Source organism: Colius striatus, chromosome 4 (assembly GCF_028858725.1).
Source record: "Colius striatus isolate bColStr4 chromosome 4, bColStr4.1.hap1, whole genome shotgun sequence".
Classification (NCBI taxonomy): domain Eukaryota; kingdom Metazoa; phylum Chordata; class Aves; order Coliiformes; family Coliidae; genus Colius; species Colius striatus.
Window position 1 is genome coordinate 84105162 of NC_084762.1, and position 21793 is coordinate 84126954.

At 42.4% G+C, this 21793-nt stretch overlaps 1 protein-coding gene across 1 annotated transcript in view; it reads right to left on the reverse strand.

The window, feature by feature from the left end:
* The window catches only part of SNTB1 (syntrophin beta 1), a 118797-nt gene that overhangs the window by 10189 nt on the left and 86815 nt on the right, over positions 1-21793 (reverse strand). The window contains exon 4 of the mRNA XM_061995942.1: positions 4548-4687. Coding sequence (XP_061851926.1) covers positions 4548-4687 — 140 coding nt within the window. The remainder of the gene's footprint in view (positions 1-4547; positions 4688-21793) is intronic.

The following is a 21793-nucleotide window of genomic DNA, read 5'->3' on the forward strand; positions in this document are numbered from 1 at the left end:
TTTTGGGGACCTTTTTGGCATTATTCTTTGCAGAGATGTGATAGCAAGGTGTGTACAGTCCAACACAAAGTGCTAGTGCTGGGTGAGATGCACTGGGACCTGCTTCTCATCCTAATGATGTGAAAAGATTTTCAACCATTTACTGCAACAACAAAACCTAAGGGCCTCTTCAAAAAGGAGAGTGAAACCTGCACTGACATCAAAAGCCAGTGTGCAACTGCTCATTCGGGATGTATCTCAGAAGCGACCATGATACAAGTGGGACAGTCATGCAGCTCTGCCCAGTAGAATGCCAGTCCCATTTGACCTTTCTTACATTGAAACTGCTCCTCACTCTAACTGAGCATTTGAAACCTGCTCTGGAATTGCTGTACTCTTTGCAAACCTTTGCATGTGCTGTCACTTCATTCCAGCTCTGCATGGAGGGAATCACAACTACCCTCAACACTCTGGGACAAGGAGTGGAGAACTTGCAGAGCTCACCTCACATGCCTTCTGGGGCTGCTCAGGGACCCCAGCGTTCTCCATTTGCCCCTCTGCCTGCTTGCTCAGGTGACTAATTAGTGCTCAGACTCCTTCCCCAGCTTTCCATGGCATTAACTACCAATCTGCTTTAATACTTTCTGGTTACAGACCTCAGCTTTACACAAAAAGTACTTACCTGATCTTTGATCAGAGTCCAACATGGGCTGCTTTATACTTTTCCTTTCATTTTATATCTGGCTATGACAGATAACGGAGCTTGATTGCAAACATTTAAGATGTAATTACTTAAGCCCCATTCCCATGCTGGAGGGAGGCACTGTTATTCAGGCATAAGGAAACACTGAAACAGAGATTATGACAAAAAGGTCCTTGGAGTCAGGGCTACAAGCCAGCTGCTGTGCCTCCCGGTGCAGAGATTTAAAGGAACAACTTAAATCTCCTGATCTCAGTTTTATTTGAGCTATTACTTATATACCACACAAAGCTAGGAAAAGACTGACTGGGGCATATTTTTAGGTCTTAATAGCATCTATAAGTTGAAGGCAAACTTATCAACAAACCAAAAGGGCATGTTGAAATTCTGACGTTAAAATACTACAAGAAGATTGTAATCCTTCTACCACTTTCCAATTTTCTCTGCTCATTATGTCTTGGGTAGATTAAGCATGACTCTGTACAGTATCTGGCACTGAAGTTTTCCAGTTTCAGCAGCTTTTCAAATATGCATTAGCTAAGCAAAAATGTTTTCCCAAGGACTCATAAAAATCTGAAAGATGGGAGCAGCCAAGATTACAACATGTGATCTGCAAACTTTCCAGGTGAAAAGTTCTAAATTGCACTGATCAATGCACAGAGGGGATTAAAAAACCTGTCACGAGGAGGGCAATCACTGACTGAGCACGAACACAGCAGTCAATACCAACAGCAAACTCTGGGTATTTTTTGGGTGTAACTACTCAGTGTGACAGATCATAAAAGCGGGATCCTGCAGGGTTCTAATCAAAATCATCTAGAACAGTAGGTGTAATGATTTAGGGAATCTGCCCATTTATGTAATCTGCTCACCTTGGGGATTCACGTATTTATACGCATTCTGAATGTCAGGTTCTGGGTATCTGCTGTCCTGCTACCCCAGTGTTAAATTCAGAGCACTGTTAGTGAGGAATCACAGAGCTGGGGCTAGAATGCTTCTCAGGAGGTGACCCGGTGCAGGGCCAACTGTGCTGACATTCCTGAGGGTCCCAGTGTCACCCATCCTTCAGAGTCCTCAGGGATGGGGACTGTACCTCTTTCCTAGAGGATCTCATCCGCTACCTCACTCACACATCAAGTTTTTCCCAGGACCTACCCTGAACGTCTCCTGCCAGTGCAGCCAACTGTGTCCTACTGCATCCAAAAAGGAGCTGGAAAACACACTCCCCTGTCCTCCTTGTGGCTTATCTTCATATGTGAAAACTACTGACATGTTTTCCATAGACTAATTTAAACAAAGTGTTTTTGAATATTCCCTTACTACAGTGTTCTCTAGGTCTTAGGTTTACATTGCTTTCTTCTGGACCTTCTGCAGTTAACAGGCAGTGCAGTGCCTCACGTGAAGGTGATGCATCACCTAAGGCTTTATTCATGCTCTGTAGTTAGGTACCATTACTGCATCTGTCCAACACGCCACACTTCTGCTATAACCAAAGATGACTGTCTTTATTTTCTCTTCTCAAACACAAAACAGCATAGATATAGGTAATTTCACCACACTGCCTGGATGCTTCCTGGCAGAGCAAATCCTTTGTTGCTCATTATCCATCCCAAACCAGCTTATTCTGCAGCACTGAACTTTGCACTTGTCCTTTCTGAACTACAACCCATCGTTCTTACAGAGCATTTTCCCAGGGTGTACAGACTCTTCAGCAGACTGACACTCATGTTGAGCAACTCCTCCTTCCCCTCTAGCCTGAAAAACGATGCTCCTCGACTCACATGGGAATGCCATCTGACAGGGAGATAACTATCCTCACCCAAGGCAAGCTCATCTGCTATCAAATCTGAACTCCTGAGAAAAAGTAATCAAGTAACAGGCTCTCCAAGACGAGGACTTTGACTGTTTGATGTGGTAAGTTGGTAGTCACCAACTGGGGTGGGGGCTGTCACAACATGCTGATGTTCAGGCAGGAAGGGGCAGAGTGTGCTGTGGGGCCTCCACTTGCTTTAAGGAGCACTTGGGTCCATGTACAGATGAGAGTATGAAGCAGTGGGGAGGAGATAGATCACCTGCTGAGGTGCTCTTGCTTCACAAACTCTTCAGGCTTGCTTAGGGACACCCTAGGACGCAGCCTCTGGGTCCAACATTTTACCCAGTGTTAACTGGGAATTGGCAGCTGGAACTGTCAGCCTTCATAGCCACAGCTCATGGCTGTGAACACATTACTGCAACAAAGCAGTGTGCCCAGGTGGCCAAGAAGGCCAATGGCATCCTGGCTTGTATCAGAAATAATGAGGTCAGCAGGACCAGGGCAGTGATTGTTCTCCTGTACTTAGCACTGGTGAGGCTGCACCTTCAGTTGTGTTCAGTTTTGGGCCCCTCACTACAAAAAGGAAACTGAGGTGCTGGACCAGAGCATCTTGTTGCTGGCCCAGAGATGGGTAACAAAGCTGTGAAGGATCTGGAGAACAAGTCTTAGGAGAAGCGTTTGAGGGACCTGGGGATGTTTAGTCTGGAGAAGAAGAAGCTGAGAGAAAACATGATCACTCTATACAACTACCTGAAAGGAGGCTGTGGCAAGGTGGGGATCAGCCTCTTCTCCCAAGTAACAAGTGATAGGACATGAGGAAATGGCCTCAAGCTGCATCAGGGAAGGTTTAGATTAAGAACTTTTTCCCTTAGAGGGCTGTTAGACCGGTACAGGCTGCCCTGGGAAGTGGTGGAGTCACCATCCCCGGAGATATTTAAAAGCTATGTAGATGAGGCGCTGAGGGACATGGTTTAGTGATGGGCTTGGCAGTGTCAAGTTAGTGGTTGGCCTTGATAATCTTAAAGGTCTTTTCCAATCAAAACTACTCTATGACTCTATGAGAGAGTGAGGCAGAAGCTGGCATCCCAGGAAACCTGAAAGCTGCATCACGGGTAGGTAGACTGGGACCAAACAACCATCCGTGTAAGTCACTGAGTTCAATTTTTTTTTGTTTATATAATGATTTAGCAGCAAAGCCTCAGTTCATTTGGGGAGAGAACTAAGAGACTATGAACAAAAATTAACTAATGAGGGTGCAGTAAGGGACCCACTGCTTTTGGCCATGTGCAAGCAGCCCTTCTGAATGAGAACTCATTGAAAATTGTATAATAGAGGCCTGTAACTGGGCCAAAACAATGGAACAGCAGCTTTTTCTCAAGCCCTTTGACCACACTGGCAGACAAATGTGATTAAGATTCACATCAAGAAGCACAGTTTCCACTGTATAAAGACAACCATGGGAAAGCTCTCTCTAAATTACTGTTGATGGATACCTTTGAAATAATGCAGATGGTTAATTCCAAGCTAGATTCAAGAATGTGTCCTCTAAGCTCACCAATTTAAGCTTAAAAAGACAGGAATTAATTTGCTAGAGCAGGGAGAAAAGCTGTCCTGAAATTGTCTCCATCACATGTGAAATCCTCCAAAAGCCCCAAACTGGTGGTGCAGACCTGGTACACCAGCACACCCAACTTAGGGCAACAATTTCACCTCTTTCAGCCAGGTGGAGCAGATGTAAATCTGAGAGCTTCTGCCAAGGCCTCAGGTCTGCACACTGAGATAAAAACCCCAGGAGATCAAGCTTTTTTATCAATCCCAACTAAGGATCTGGGCCAAAAAGATGCATCCACAATCTTTCTGGTGTGCTTCTGCCCTTCTGCCTTGACCAGAACTTGGAAAAGAGTAGATAAGAGCAGTTAGGCTGAGCACATTGGCCCACTGAAGAAGAATGTGCTTCTCAAACCATGACACTTTATGCCTCAGCTATACCTGTTCCTGGCTAACTCAGCTCTTGTCACTGTTCTTGAAGGGGTCACAATAGCAAAGCAGAGGTACCTGGTGGCTAGCAGAGGATAGGTGTGCAGAGGGCTGAACCAAGCTTCCTTCATCCGTGGCATGCTTTCATATATTAAGAGGTCTTTCTCTGTCAAGACCACTAACACCGGCTTCCAGTGCTTCTCATTGTCTCCTGGCACCTGAAAAGAACAAAGGTTTAGTTAAACAAGAGAGAAAGCTATCATTGTGCAAGTCTGACAAGATGAACTTGGAGAGTCCTATGTGAGGTAATGAGCAAAAGACAGTTTTGCTTCTTTGACTGTTTGACATCCTGAATCTATAACCAGCTGCAGCAGAAATGGTAGTAAAGTACAATGACATCTGCTGCTCTCATTAGCACTGCCATTCCCAGCCCTCCTTGCAGCCTCCCCTTACTAGAGGCTATCCCACAAATGCAGAAGTGGCTGTTATTTAGCTGTGGTATGCATGAAAGGACCTCAAATGTGTATTTATAACGTGCACCATTTACGTGTAGCTGGCACATGAGCCTGAACGCTGGACGCTGCTGCTGCTTTTTCTATTTTCATGAGTGAAAAGAACTGCAACATCATCATTATTAAAGAAGAGTGTCAGGTAGTAAAAAATAGTGGTTTGAGAGCAGATGCTTTTTTCTTCATCAGTTCATGCATTCATTGTTTCTCCCTCCTTCATGCTGTCCTTCCAGTTTTATAGCTGACAATTCATAAAAAGATCCAACCTACACACAGGGTGGATCTGAAGCACTGCCTCAGGGATGGATCTGCAGCCATATTTCCAACCCTTCTGTAGAAGATGTCTAAAGACTGGGGCATCAGAGCCCTTCACTGGCTGCAGAATCCATATGTGGCATTATATTTTGCAGGTTAGACATGTGGCAGTCCATTATAGGGACTGAGTATGGATCCTGCTTTTTTACTTTTGTACTCTGGCAGCACAGAGGTTTCCTAAAATACATGGGATTACAAAAGGCTCTTAGTTTCAAGTAAGAATGAAGCTCTTGTCTTTCACAAACAAATTCAAATGTTCTGGTGCACATAAAGAAACAGAAACCCAGTAACCCTCACAGCCACATGATCAAACCCAGACACCTCGGGTGGGACCTAAAGTGAATGCAACAAATTTTGACATTCACCACACCATCTGGTTGTCTACATGGCTCCATCAAAACCTTCTCCAGGACAGAGTAGTTGTCTGTACTGTTCTGTGGCTGATGCCAGCCTGCTTGCCATGGGCATGTTTCACAAGGCACATCACTGCATGGAGAAGCACACAAAAGGGATGAATGGAAGGCTGGCCAGGCTGGGAGGGGCACAGCCAGGAATGGTGATTTAGATCCTTAGGTAAGTGCAATGTGCCTTAAGCGATAGATTCAGATTGAGAAGCACACATGAAGCACTTGGATTTGATATGCAAACAGGTTCAAAACAAACTACTGAGTGTGTAAGGACTTTGAAGACAGTTGTAAGATAGCTTTGCATCAGAACACCAATGCCCAAAGCACATCTTAAACTAAGAGTTTTGGCTTTACTGCATAATATTTAAGAGATACTTCTCCCCCTGAATGCAGCCTTTCCGATAACCACACTTCTGTTTACAGCATTACTTGCTCATTGGTTGTTCATGTCTGAATATTAGTCAACTTAAAGTCATAAATGCTTCAGTCTTTTGATTTCCTCAGAAGCGTCAATACTCATTTGCAATTTTCTTGTGGAGACAGTTTATTGAAGTGCAACCTTTCATTTTCAGACAGGACTGAATGGAAAATCCACATCATTAACACAGCTATTAATACACTCCAGAAAGAATGCAACATCCAGTGTACTCACAGCCCATGTACCACAGAGATACTCAGATGGGCAAAAAGCACCCTCAGCTTCTCAATACCACAGTTACTAACTACAGTTAACACCCCAGTTCCTACTGTGGGAATACAGAAGTAGATGTTGTGGTTAACATTAACATTTAACTTTGAAGCACCTGCCTGTGTTAACTGGAAAGATTTTGATACCTACTTTTGAAGAGTTCCAGAAAGGAAAGAGGAAGAGAGATATGAAACCTCTCATAGGATGAAAAAGCAGGATATTCAGATCCATAATGTGGAGGAGTAAGCAGGCAGCATACTGAGCTGTTCTTACTTTTCAATTCTGTGACCACAAGCAATTTAAAGACTGTGGGAAGCTGCTCACAACTTTTCTGCAGAACCATCCTGCCTGTGTAGCATTTTCAATCACAAGCTTTGCTGTTAGGTGACTGGTCAGTCAACTGTGACTCCAGAAACTTTGGGAAACATTGTTCCTTTGTAAAGCAACCACAAGAAAGGGAGTAAAACACATTTAGGCAGTTGTTCCCACAATTATTTGCTGAGTGGCTGTAAACATCAGGAGCCAGAATTCCCAGTGTGGATCCTGCAGTTACTCCACAGCTTTGCCCCAGTCCTTCCAGTGGCAGGGTGACTATGGAGAAGATGTGACTCAACCACAAGGCACTGAAGACTTATTCTCAAGAATGAGTGTCCTTGTACTATCTCTCCTCGCAGCAGGTATTCCCTGATTGAAGGGCTTACACTGGGATGGGGAGGGAGAATGATGTTTGCCTGTGTCCTGCTAGGAAGCTCTCCCCAGTAAGAAGGTCCATGCAAGACATACACTTTTAATCACATTTTTAAAATCTTGCTGAGGCCATAGCTGTCTCACTGCTGAGCAATGCTAGTGTAAGCAATACTGCTGCTACTTCAGACCTGAAGAAGGAATTGCATGGCTGGAAGCTCATCTTTTTTTTCTTCCCAGATATAATGCAAGAAAAGATATTGCCTTTCCTTAAAACCCTTGAATTGCATTGTAGCTCCTGGATTTCGCTGGGGTCTGGATGAGGCTTTCACAGCCAGGACATGCTGCTCCACAGGCACTCAGCACTTCTGGAAGGTGGCAAAGACAACACTCTGTCCCACAAACAGGAACAGCAAATTTTACAAAGGGAGAGGCTGCAGATAGACCATTAGCCCACAGGGCACATTCAGAACAAATCAGCACGGGGAAACTAATCCAGACCAGGCAAGTGTCATACCAAGCATGAGGATAATAGCAAATTACAAAACAAAAACTGTGCTGCCTGCAGGCAGATAAGTGAAGGATTTCTTCTCCTTTTAAATGTTTTCAAATCTGTCATATCATAAAGGTAACATGAAATGCTTCTGTAAGAGTAGATTTAAGTATTGTCTGAGATCACAGAATCACAGGATCTTAAAGGTTGGAAGGGATCTCGAAAGATCATGCAGTTCAACCGCCCTGCCAGAGCAGGATCACCTAGAGTAGGTCACACAGGAACTGGCCCAGATGGGTTTTGAATGTCTCCAGAGAAGGAGACTCCACAACCCATCTGGGCAGCCTGTGCCAGTGCTTCCTCACCCTCACAGGGAAGAAATTTTGCAGAATTCTGGCACTTGAGCTACAGTTTCTTCGCTCCAGTTCCCACTTGCACACATACAATTCAAAGTGCATTGATCTGCACCACAGACAAATAAAATCACCATTCACTCTAAAAAAACTTTTCATACTCAACCTTTTCTCAAAGTCAAGTGTTAGAGCAAATCTAGATGAGCTACAGAAAAGAAAAATAAGCACTCCTGAAACCTCCCAACACAATAACTTAAGTCACCAAATTTTTTGCTGGTGTTCTGGGTACAGTTCAGGGAACTCTAAGCAACAGGTACCAGTGCCACCTCTCCACGCTCTGCTCATCTCAGCAGAGGTCACTGCTTCTATTCCCTGGTGAAATTCCACTTCAAGTCAGTGAAGCTGTAAATGTTTATACCAGAAGCAAACTTTATTTTATTCCTTTCCTAGACACACCGTGCGTTTGGATCAAAGTCTTCAAGCACAAACCTGTAAAGGTAAATATATGCTAACAAAAAAACCCCTCAAGTGCAGTGAAGCATCCTTTTTGCTACTTGCCTGCCTCTTTGCTCCTCGTATACTCACCCCGTGAAGCCCAAACACTACTTTTCTCCATATGCACCTCTCTGATTCACCTTTCCAAATTCAGAAAATATTTAATATATGGCACAGATGAAACTTTTTCTTTTTGGATATAACAAAGGGATGGCTGGGCCTGGCATGACACCAGAGGAGTCTGGCTTTCACATCTTGCTCAGCCACAGGCTTCCTCTGCAGTGTCTGTCTAAATGCTGTGTGTTTCCATACAGACACTGCGGTCTCTGCTGAGGTGGCAAGTGCTGCTGTAACACACAGCAGGAACACATGTAAACGTGAAGGCAGACAAAAAGTGCTGTATTTCAGCAGCAATATGAAGACTTGTCTGTCAGCCTTTAGGTGCCACAAGAGCCAAAGTGCTTGGATGCAGAAAGCAGCCAGTGTGAGGACCCCCCAGCCACCACTGCATGGGAAACGCACCTCAGGTCTGGCTGTGGCTGCCTTTGCAGTGCTGGGGCAGCGTTGCCACAGGCTTTGCCTCAGGGCTGGATCCGCAGCCTGAAGGACTGACTCTGCTAATAACAACCTGTATGGCTGCTCCTGATGGTTTTCTGGCAACTGCTCATGTGCTTAAGGCCACTGCTTGCAATGTAACCCGAAAGGAGTAACTCCCCTGAAGCATAGCAAACGATTTCAAAGAGGGGCTTGTTTTTCCTATGGCTCCTTTAATGGGTATCACGCCTTCCAAATCTTTAATAGTTTTCACATGTAATTAGTTGTAAAGACAACAAGCATGTCAGTAGAGATGAATCCCTTTACAAACAATTTGGCCCTTTGCTCTTTCATCTGCCAGGTCTCCTTTTCAGAAGGGTTTTCTTTGCATTTCAGTTATTCATCTACTGCAGTCTGCCAGGAATGGATGAAAGAATACTTTTAATCTATGAGGCTCACAGATAATTAAATTAGAGGCATCAATGTATTCTGGAAAGCTGGTTTATATTTTCACTAACTCAAAAGGGGCATTTCAATTACATTCCCTGTTTAGTAAACAAATTATATATTGCTACCAGACTCCACTGCAGCAAGTGTCCAAAATGTGGCCTTTCACAGAACTGCTGTGAAGGTAGAAAGTTTACACTTACAGTAAGTGGTTTCACACCCTTTTCCATCACCCCTCTCAAACCCTGGAGCTGTACTATCCCCTCACACAGAGCACAGGAGGAGTAACCAAGGAAAGAACATCTGGAAACTTTCTTCTTGCTATTTTCCCTCCTTCCTCACCTGCTGACAATATCCAGTTGCCACACAGGCTGGCATATGTTCTGCTACATATTTCTTGCCCCTTCATTGTCTTTTGATGAAGGGCTATGTCCATGTTTAGAATAAATTTGATTCTTTTACAGAAACCTGCTTGTCAGTTCCTGAAAATAACAGCTGGGACTGAAAAGGAGCAAGACGAAGAGCAGTGATGCAGAAATATATCGTGCAACCCCTAGCATATGTAACAACTCTGGTATTCTGTGAGCTCATTTGATGGGAGGCAATTTGCATGGCAGGAGTGGGTGTAAGTGACAGCCATAGGCAGGAGATGTCAACACCTCCCACGCCACACGCAGCTGAGATGTGTTTTGCTGTTCAACTTTGCAGTTTTAAACAGGAAATAATGTGCACATTGTTTAGAGGGAAAAAAAAGCTAATGAAAATGTGTCTGACTTTAGTTCTTCCCTCTCTTTGACCTCAATGATGTCTCCGAGATGGCTTGTGCAGTCATCAGATCTGGATTACAGTCATTGTACACACAAAAATCCCCCAAAGGGCCCAGTATTGTTCCCTGTGATCAGCAGGCGAGTGATGCCCACGCTTGGTTGTGGTGTCACCACTGTGAGAGCAGCCCCAGCCATGCAGTGACCAGGCTGCCCCAACCCTTGTGCTGCCCCAAGCACAGCCCAGGGATGCACTGACAGCCACAGTTATGGGCACTGCTGGGTATGGACAAGACACTCATTCTCAATATAGGTCTATTCAAGGCTGAACTAAATATCCTTTAGAATGACAAGACACAAGCCAACTTTTGTCAAAAGTAACACAGCCAACCACATCAGCACAGCAGTATGTTCAAGCCAATGTCCTGACTCTCCGGATTAATAGTATTTTCAAACAGCTTTGGCTCATATCCAAATATCTCTAAATGTCAAGAGAAGCACCTCAGTGCTCACTCATGCCAGAATGGCAGGTGACCTGAGACCTCTCCTACAGCCAAACAAGAATGCCCAATACTAGGTTTGTACGGAGGTTTGCTCCAGAGCTTGTTGAAGTCAACTGAAGTCTTTCCAACAACTCTTTAGGATTTGGACTTTGGATTTCCTTTATTTAGGATATTTAGGATATAATATTTAGGATTTCCTTTGGGAAACAAGCCTGCTGGGCTGCATGTCTCACTCTACAGAAAAGATGGATCTACATTCTTCTCAGAGGTGCATAGTGAGAGGATGGGATTCAATACCCACAAACTGAACTAAGGAAATTCTGATTTGATACTGTGAGAAACTTTTTCAGTATGTCATACTGGTCAAACACTGGGACAGACTGTGGAACATCCACCTATCGTGACACTCACAGCATGACTGGGCAAGGCTCTGAGCAAGCTAGGCTAGTTGGCTCTGCTCAGAGCAGGGGGAGTGAACAAGAACTCCCTTCCAATTGATATTATTCCGTGAGTCTATGAAACATCATGAAAGAAGTTCAGATTTGGATCAGAAAAAGGTTGTCCCTGAGATAAAGTTGGCTGTATAATCATTCTGTATGGGTGCAGTTTTTCATGCACGTGCTGTATGAACGTTATATTGATATAAATGCAGCAGTCACACAATGTGATTATCACACCTGAAGAGTTTGCAAGATTTGTGGTTACCTTGCACCTTCTATCGTTTACAGCTGCATAAAATGTGTACCCTTGATCCTTCTGAATTGACAGAATTAAACTCTCTGGATTTCCATTGAAGTAGATTCCTTGCAAAAGCTAAGCAATGTAAAGGAGTGGAAACTCCAGCATCACATAAACTTTATTTGCAGTACAACATACCTCAGGTAAAAATATATAGCACAGATGCATGAGAAAAACTTCAGTTCTCTTTCTTTTCCTCATCCATGGGTCTACAGAAACTGATTAACTAAATACACAGAAACCCATTTCCAGGGGACTCAAAAAGGGGGAAAAAAAAGTAATTCATCTATTTTAGAAACACCTACCATGACCCAGGATCATTTTGTTATGCATGATGTTAAGATTTGCAGGCCCATAGGTAAGAGCTCATTTCCAGTGAGATAGGAGACTCTAACTTTGTGATAATTGAATCTTTCCAGGGAAGAGAAAACAGGCAGTATGCACAGGAGATGGTAAATGCTCCACACCATTTGTTAAAGGCACCAATTGCTTTTCATCTTGGAAAAGGACAAAGAATTCCATTGTGTTTTAAGAAGTACTACAATGCTTTCTGAGTAAAATATATTTTCTTCTATACCACCTTCTTCAGACTATGAGAGCACTGTCTGAAATTAAGTACTGGTGATTTATGGTATCAAGGCCTTGCAAACAGCAAAGATCCAATCCTGAAAGATACAGCACTGTGCTAAATGATTTCTGTAGAAAAAACCTTCACTTTGCTATCCCCCTCTCCCCCCTCTTTTATTGCTTCTCAGAATTTGCCTGGGGAGAATGGGGAATGGAAGAGGGTATTTCATCACTGTGGCTGTGGTAAGGAAGATCTGCCCAACTCCACTGGCCACTGAGGCTCATCAACAGATAGTGGACAGCTACAGTTCTACTGACCTTCAAAGCCAGTTTGACTGGGAACAAAGCTGTGCTGGAAGAGGTCACATTTCAAGTATTTCTTACAAAACAAGCACAGAGGAAGGGGGAAAAAAGGGAAGGAAGACCCATTAACCTCAGGTTTTTCTAATCAGTTGTAGTGATTGTACAAATGAATGGAAAGCCTGATGAGTGGAGGTGAGCACAAAGCTGCCACAGAAAAGCAAAAACCCCAGCAAAAGTGGACTCAATCACAACTACCTGCCTCCATGACCTATCATCACCTATGTTTCACTCAGCAATCTCTCTTTCTTCCAGAATGCTCACACCACACATTCAGGATAAAAGTGAAGATGCAATTAGCAGACATCTTTGAATCTGTTGTGTGTTCATGCATGGCTCATCTAGGAGATGTTTGGGTTCTTCAGACTGCAAGTGAGAGTGGCTGTAAACTTGTTTTCTGAAACACATGAATGTGTCACTGAAAAGCTGCTGATAGGAGTTGCCTGAAGTTTAGTAAATATTAAATTAAAATCACAGAAATAAGATGTGGGAGTGACTGTACCACTAAGACACAGCTCTGTTCTAGGAGACACGAGCAGCTGTGTTGGGTCCAAAATCACTGAACCTCAAAGCACAATAATCCTAGTACTGGGGGAAAACCACTGTACTTTCCTCCAAATTGGAGCAGTCCCCTTCCTCCAGTAAGCCAGTCTTGCCCTAGGGAACAATGAGGACTGGGGCATGGTCCTGGATCTTCCTCTTCGGTCCATGGAGCCATTTGTACATTGTGGGCAGCCACAGAAGCAAAGGGATCATACTTGTGGATGGCTTAGAGATAGAGGCATGACAACAGATGGGGGAGCTTTGGAAGCTCCACCACATATCCTATGCAACTGCTCAGGAACAGATACTGTTATTCTGAGGTGGGGAAAACCATTTTCCACCAGGAATGCTCCAGGATACCAAGAGCAACAACTATTCTCTGATATGCCCTGCAGGTTGCTATATGCTAGACTTCTGCTGTGAGCAGAATTTTCTGTTCAAGCCAAGGTGAAACATTTTATGAGGGACTTCATCATCATCAGGGGGGCATAATGGTAATTGTACAGGAGCGGAATCAATGTAAAGGTACCATAGTTTCAACTCACTGTCTCTAAAAAGTCTATAATTTACAATTGAATCTGACTTCAGCTGATCAAATGGGTACAACATTAGGATAAATGAGTAATAGTACCCATTACCTCAAAAGACACACACGTCTCACCTTTCAAATCATTAAAAGTGCATGGATTTCCAATCATCACCTCAAGAACACTTGTCAAAAGCATCCAATCAAACGTGAATGCTGGAGGTGGAGTTTTGATTTGAAAGCAGCTTGCAATTTTTAATGATGGCTCAAACATGTAAAACGCCATGTGAAATGATTACAGTGTCTGTTTGGTGAAGGACAGGTAATCATCAATGTCTACATTAAACTATAGTGACTGAAATCTGTCCCAGAAGATGTTCTTTGCCTTTCTCTATCACACTGTCTTTGCTAATATTCAGTCTCAGAAATAATGGTCCATAATGACTGGCATCTTTGAAGACTGACAGATTTGACTACTTCACTCAAGGGTCATTATAAATCACAAGTGCTGGCAGAAAAAGTAGTAGAGGAGTAATACAGACAGAACAAGATGTTTCTTTGTCATTATTATGATGTTGTCTCAAGGACAGTCCAGAATGCTGTGTCTTTTCAGTCTATTGTGTCATTGATCAATATTCAGTAATACTGATGGACTGCAATGCAACTGATGACCTCAAGCGAATGAGTGAATTCATCACCTGCCTGGCACCAAAATGTGTTGTCTTCAAAACATACTGACAAAGTGTAAACATTATGCTTCATCAACTGGAATTTTGAGCATGCTGAGAAATATTTGGAAGCCTTATTGAAAAAGTAAAAAGTAGAATCCTTAAAAAATTGGCTTAATTTAAAAAAAAATGTGGAGCTGGAGCTGGCACAGGTTTCTGAAAAGTTTGCTGAAAATTAGTCACAATTTGGAATCCTAACCTATTTATTTAGATGCCTAAATAAGGATCTATCACAAAATGTTCCTATATTTGTCTTTTTTGTGATTTATTTATTTACCTGATTGGCATTTTCAAAGGCACTCGGTTATCATTACATGCTTGGGAGAATAAGAGAACACTTGAATTCGGAGGTTTAGCTAAATGTCTTTTTAGGATGGTCGTTACTCTAACCCTGCCAAAGTAACTTCAGGTGAGTGATGGTCACTGAGGAAATGCTAACTGGGAAGAATACATGAGAGAAAGTTCAGAGTGAGAGGATAACTGGAGTTTGTCAGTGATCCTGTGATTTGTGGGCTGTCACCACTACCCATCTGGTACATGAAGAAACACACAATAAAATAGGAATAGCTTTAATAGGAAACCAATATTACCAACTTGAGACAGCCAAAGGTCCCTTGAGGATGTCAAGTGCGGCTAAAAAATCAGTCTGAGGTTTGCATGGTATTTAAAATACATTTTTAAACGTTGGTGATCCATCAAGCCCTTTTTCTTGGCTGACATTCCATAGCTTCAAGCTTTTTCCTGTGGCTAGTAAGCTACAATAAAAATGGGAGCTCAGCTTTCATAAAACCTCTTTATTTCAGAAAACCATAGTAGAAGAAATACCCCTAAAATATTCAAGCTCTGAGGTTTCGACCTGTGGCCAGGATGTGAGTTGACTCTTCTCAAGAGGCATCACTTTCCCAGACCTGACACTGCTTATATTACAAGATCTGGCAAGAACACAGCCCAGGGGTTTATGGCAACAACTCTTTTAATTAATCTACTGTCTACAATACACATAGCAAATATAGAAGGGCATGTGTTAATAGAAACTATGAATATTCAACAGAGCCATACGAGGAAGATAAACATAGAGAATCTTCTACTTGGCAGTTATCTGTGCTGAGCTTTAAATTGGCCACACAGGACAAATGAATTTATTGCTGTGCCATGTCATTTCATTTAGATTACTAAGAGATACACAATTAAGGCCATCAATCTACAGACCCAAATCCTACAAATATCAGCAAATTACATGCTATAAGCTATGCAATTTTAAAAGCTAATGCTCTTTATCTAGTTCTAATTCTCAGTGTTTCATATTTTTGCAATAATCACAACATTTAACTACTCATAGGCTAATTCTACTGAGAACTGAACATTCCTCTAGAAATAAAACTTGAGATGAACAAAGTTAATTTCCAAAGCTAGTATAAGCAGATTGCATGTTACAGGGTAACTCCTTGGGACCAGGATGGGAACAAAGGCTTCAGATTCAAGAATAATCCCTGAACTACATAATTTAATAAGGACCTTCCTGGTAATGGCATTAGACTTTTACATCTCTTAATAAACACATCACATATCCAAAGAGAAATTATTTTTGGCACGAGAGATTACAGTCTCACGAACCAACTGATTTTATCAATGGAAGCCTCCTTCCTGCTGTGGGCTAATAAATCACCTCAGGCAGCAAGTGCCAGCCATTTACAGTAAAAACTGGCTGAGAGTAACATGAACTTCATCGAGCTGCTATTACTTCTGCCGCTACAAGGAAGGGAAAGCCTCAAGAGGACAAACATGTATCAATATTATCAAAATGCCTATACCTAAATCTACCCTTGGTATTAGAAATGTATTTTCACTGAAGTCACTCGGAAATTTTACAAACTATTTCTTCCAGTTTTATTCCTACTGTGAAGATTAACATTTGTCTTTTCATTGAGATCTATTTTGTAGTTTGTAGTGGCCTAAGCATCTTACATATCTTGGTATAAAAAACCCTGAAGTAACTCAGTTGAGTAACTCCAGTACAAAACTGCAAAAAGAAAACTGGAAACCATGTACTCTAGTAACACTGTCATAATGCAAATATTCATAGAAAAGATTTTGGAAGTATAGCAAATGGGACTGGATATCATACCAGTGGTTTCATACCATCATTTCTGGATTTTTAAATATCACGTCCTCATTGGCTTTTTTATTTCCTCAGCCATATGGAAAACAGTCAGGCACAATTAACTATTTGTCAGAAAACAATCCATTCATTAACACCATTCTGTGCGAATGAGCTGAAAACCATGTTCTTTGCTTGCCAAAAAGCTTCCATTTCTGCCTCATGTTTGTGCTCAGAACTAAACATAGCTACATCTAGATACGCTGCTTGACAGAACTGACCATGGGAAAAAGAGAACAATTGCTGCTGAGAGCTTTTTCAGAACCAGCAGCCAGTGAGTTTTTCCTGAAAAAGGAAGAGGGTCAGCAGGGCTTCACCTCTGCATCTCATAAAATTTTTCACTGACAGACCTTTGATTAACTGGGCAGAAATAGATTAAAACCCAATTAAGACACTAGTATTTGTGTCAGAGCTTAAAAGAAGAGAAAGTGAAGGGAGGGGAGTAAGTTACACTGTTTTCTAGGCTTAACCTTAAAAATATGGGACCTGACTTCAATTATATTTATATCCATTTAATTCTACTGACATCAGTGGATTTACTCCTCAGTTCTGCCAGATGGAATCCAGGCAAGCTATTACCACATTTTCATGCATATATCCAGCACCCCTTTAAAAGTGCCATTTATTCAAAAGCATGTCCTCAGACAACGCATGTCCTCAGACAAGACAGATCACATCAAAGGAAGGGGGGCAGTGATGGAGAATGCCAGGGGAGAACTGCAGAGTAACAGAAGAGGAAGGAAAAGAGGGGATCTGGAGCAAATTTCCATTGCTGTTATCTGCATGTTGACATAACCTTCATTGCTGCTGAATCCTGGGCATTAAGTGGGTAACCTTGGGGGCTGACACAAGACAGCATAGTGGCTATTTGCTTCCCCAGTAGAAAAGCAGTCTGTGATCTGTATTACCTCTAAGATTGGTATTTTCATATTTCATTTTTTAGTACAGAAGCCTGCAGTTCTGTTGCTTCTGAAACTTTGAACCTTTTTGCAAGTCCATGCAAGGCTACAGGTGCATAACCATGAACAGTTAATGGCTGGCTCCTCAGAACAGTTTTACCAAATTTCTCCCTCCCTTGCATGCAAATCCTATAACCACAACCCTTTCCTTCTGTGCGTGCAAATATCTAAGCAGCTGTTTCTAGTTACTTGAAGAGGCTAGAGCCTGATGTTTTACCTGATGGTGTCCAGGCTAATGGAAACTGATGATGTACATGAACTTTGACGAGCGCAAACAGCCCCTGTGTTCAATGTGAAATGAAATAAGACAGAAAAGTTAGAATTCCACTCTTTGAGGCCTCCTTGCAGCTGTGAAGAGTTAATCTTATAGGGTTATGAAAGTTTCAGACAAGGCTGGTCTTATTACTGCCAACAGGGGATATTTCAACACCTTCCAGTCCATTCAACACTTTGTACACCTGGCTGCACCCAACAGTATCTGCAGCTCATGGGTGGGCCACTCCTCTCACTGCCACCTTCCCATAGGATCCCATAGCTCAACTTCATCTCCAAACTCTCCCAATGATGTCCCACTCTTCCCGTCTCCCAGGCTCTATTCATCCTTCTGCATTTGACAATTTGGCTTATGTCCCACAGGAACAAAATTCACAGCAGAGAAACAACATCTGGTGTGTGGTTCCATGTTCCTCTATCTTGCCTGGTCAGATGGTCAAAGTTTGGTGCTGTCTCCTACTGGTACTGTTTATAGAATCATAGAATCATTTTGGTTAGAAAAGACCTTTAAGATCATCGAGTCCAATCACTAACCTAACACTGCCAAGCCCACAATCTCACACCATGGCATTCCAGGTTTGGCTAGTCCCTAGGCCCTCTCATATGAACATGATTATTAATATTGGATTACTTACTACAACAACCACCACCAGAATCAGTGCTGCTCTCTTCCTCATTTCAAAATCTTGCAACAACAAAACAAGAACCCAATAGTAAGTCAGCTCATCATCAATAACCAGCTTTCCCAAACAACATAAACAAAACCATCACATAAGAGGTTCTTACGTTACCCTCTACACCTCTGCAATCCCTTTCCACATGTCTCCTCCTTTTAATACCTCCAGCTTTTTCCACCTCTTCCAGTTGCCTCTGCTTTGTTAATATCTGCCTGAGCATGCAAATTTAAACCTCTGTTTTGAAATTTTAAGTAGGAGAATGCTAATTAATGCATTCTTTAACCCAGTAGTTCATGGATCCAAAGAAAATAGCAATAATTAGTTTTTAAGTTTAATGAACATGTGTGTCTTTAAACCTCAAACTTTAATGTATTCCCCCACCTGAAAGGCTCTGTGGAATATATAGTGGTATATATATCACTATAAATCTACAAACATTTAATCCCATAAACAAACAGGTAAACTGCTATTAGCATAGCAGGCTTCTCCTCAAAAATGAACTTTTATAAGCCATTTCTATAACATCACTGACATTTCCAGTAGGAAGCACACAAAAGCAGCTCTATCCACACCACACACGGACAGCCTACTTTGGCTGACGTTTGCAACTATTTTCAGCACAAGGTCAACAAATGAATGTTTGCACAGCAGCATCTGCTGAGCAGAAATGTATAAATACAAAAAGCCCCAACAATAACATGATGTGTTCACACAGCTTCAGGAATCTTTGCTGTGGCTAACAGTCGTTAGCGTCTCGGGATTAAAACCCAGGTGCTTCCTTCCAGCAGCGCTACTGTTACTGTACGAGCATCTGAAACTCAGGGAATCCAAATAACAGCTGAGAAAACCTTGGGTAAGTCCGTTGTCTTCAACAGCAAAGCCACTATGTTGGGAGCAGCAGGTTAACACTCCCACACAGAGGGGTTTTTTTTTGATGTACACTCACAGAAACAGCACTTTGAGTTCAGAGCCCCGTTTTGTACCCTGACACACTGTACAAGCCAATTCACCCTTCCAGAGGAGGAGCAGAAATCCTTGTACCTAAAAAAATGATCCAGGTATACACCTATATTTCTGAGCTGGTCTTGCAGCTGGAGCTGGTAAGAATGGGTGTGCTTTTGCTGAAGGTGCTGGAGTTGATGGCTGAGAAGATGGCTCACTCTCCCTAACAGCATGCCATCTAAGCGCTGGCATTTTTACCATCTTCGTAGAATCATAGAATGATGGGGAAGGGACCTTTAGAGATCATCTAGTCCAACCCCCCTGCTGAAGCAGGGTCACCTAGATCAGGTCGCATAGGAACATGTCCAGGTGGATCTTGAAGACCTCCAAGGAAGGAGACTCCACATCCTCCCTGGGCAGCCTGTTCCAGGGCTCCTTCACAACTTCTGACCGGTCTTCAATTAGTCGAACTTGTTAAACTCATGACTCTACTGCCACTGTATGATGTTTCTGAAAAAAAGGCTAAGCTGTTGGAAGAGAAAAAATGCTTAACACCACTATTCAACCAGAAAAAAACCATGTGACTCCATAGGACATGTCTTGGAGAGTCTTGCATGGCTCCTGTTGTGTGATTATTGCTAAGGACGGTGTACCACATCTCTGCTGAAATTACACGTTTTCTGTGTGCTGTGCTAGTACTGGAAAAAATGCAATGTCATTCCAACAGCTTTTGAAGTGAGGTCAGGTGTGATACCCAATTTCTCTGCCCCTATAGTATGTCTCACAGGATGTCCCCAATGCCTCATGTGAACATGAGGCCACCACACGTCTTTCATGTTCACTCTCTCCAGGCCTTTGTAATGCTGCATGTATGGGGAACTCTGCCAGGAACAATGCAAGGATAGGCCAGTTTCTCATACATCTAGAGAACTTTGCTCTTCCAGAAGATCCTGGCTTGGATTCTCCAACCCTCTGAACCTTGTTCTCACCCCATCTCTTTCAGGCTGTTTTTCATATCTTGCATACAAAGTCTAATGTGAACATCAAAGATTTCCTCTCTATTTGGGTTTTTTCCATTTGTTTTCACCAGATTTTCAGTTTGAAGCAGTAATGGTCCTTCAGCCTTACTGACCAGTTTTCATTGCACCAAGAGGAGGACATAAAACTGTGTGTGGCCTGTAGTAATCACATTTATTCTGTCTCTATTTCTCTGTCCCCTGCAGATTGTTGTTTATATATTAAAACTAGAAATGTTGCTTTCTTATGTAGTCCTTGTGCAACATCTCCTTCTCTAATCCTTCAAGTGAGGGAAACAGCCAGGAGAAGGGTATTGTGCATGTTGGGATTTTTGTCCATCTCTCCATGGGGATGATTAGCAAAATCCTGTCTCTCCCTGGGTTTATAATTGTAAAATAAAATCAAAATCTGGCCTTTCAAGGGAAGTGTTACTTTTGGAAGTGACCAGAAACAGCTGCTTTCAAATCCAGGGGTGTGGGCTGTTTGTTGTGATGCATCAATTGCTATTGCTAAACAAGGTATCTACTAACCAAAACAATACAGCAATGCTCCCTAACTCCCTGCAATGTCATAATAATCCTTAGATGGAAATCTCTGACAAGGTTAAATCTAATGTTATTCAATGGCTGTTCCCCAAAGTAGATTCCCTTTTGGTAGTAAAATCATTATCTTACTGTTTAAACATTCAGGCTTTCCTCTCTATTTCACAGTTCATAAAGCACCTTTATGGTGCTGAGATTATTTTTTTTTCTTTCCCAAACAGACAGAAGATGGTTTGTTTTTCCTGCTTTGATTAAATCCTACATCCCACAAGCAGTGAACCTGTGATAGTGCTCTGCTGTTTTTAATTGTCTCCCTCTACAAAGATGCCAGCACTGTAAGTCTTCCCTGCAGCCCCAGTGAGATTTTGCTACGTGCCTGGCATTGGTGCTGCTGGGTCTGAGGTTAATGTGTACACCGTACAACTCATTAACTGTGCATTACTATCAGAGCCAAAAATCAACGTGATTGATCCAACAATATGTTTGGGCTTGGGACCGAGACTCAAATGAGGTCTCACCAAAACCAAAGGTCATCAACTTGGCACAAATTTTGCTGTGCACAGAGAAAGCTTTTCTTCCAAACTATTCATCAGGGAAGGTACAAATGACAACTAATATGGGCCTCATTAAAAAGGAGAAGAGGAAACCCCTTGGAGAAGGCAACGAGGCTCCCTTGCTATCATTTTTTTTTTCCTAGTCCTGTCCTAAAGCTTTTATTTATGTTACAGTAAAGACAACACGGAACTTGAAGGTAGCTGTGGGGCTTGGGGTTTAGGACACTCGTTAGACTAATTATCATGATGCACATTAACCATTACTGTCCATTTAAGCAGGAGAAGATAACTCAGCAGGTAGAAATAAATCTTCAGAACTGAAGGATCTGGGGGGAAGGGAAGGAAAAGATTATCCCTTTTTTAATTGGCAATTGTTGTTTCTTTTATTTAAAACTCCAATGTGAAACACTTCCCATCTTAAAATAACTAAAATATAATAGATACTAGTTTAAGAGTGGGAGAGAGGAGAGCAATGATACAAGAAACCTTTTCAATCATGGATTTGTTTCAAGCACAGTTCTTAAGAGGATTTCACTCATAACTCAAGC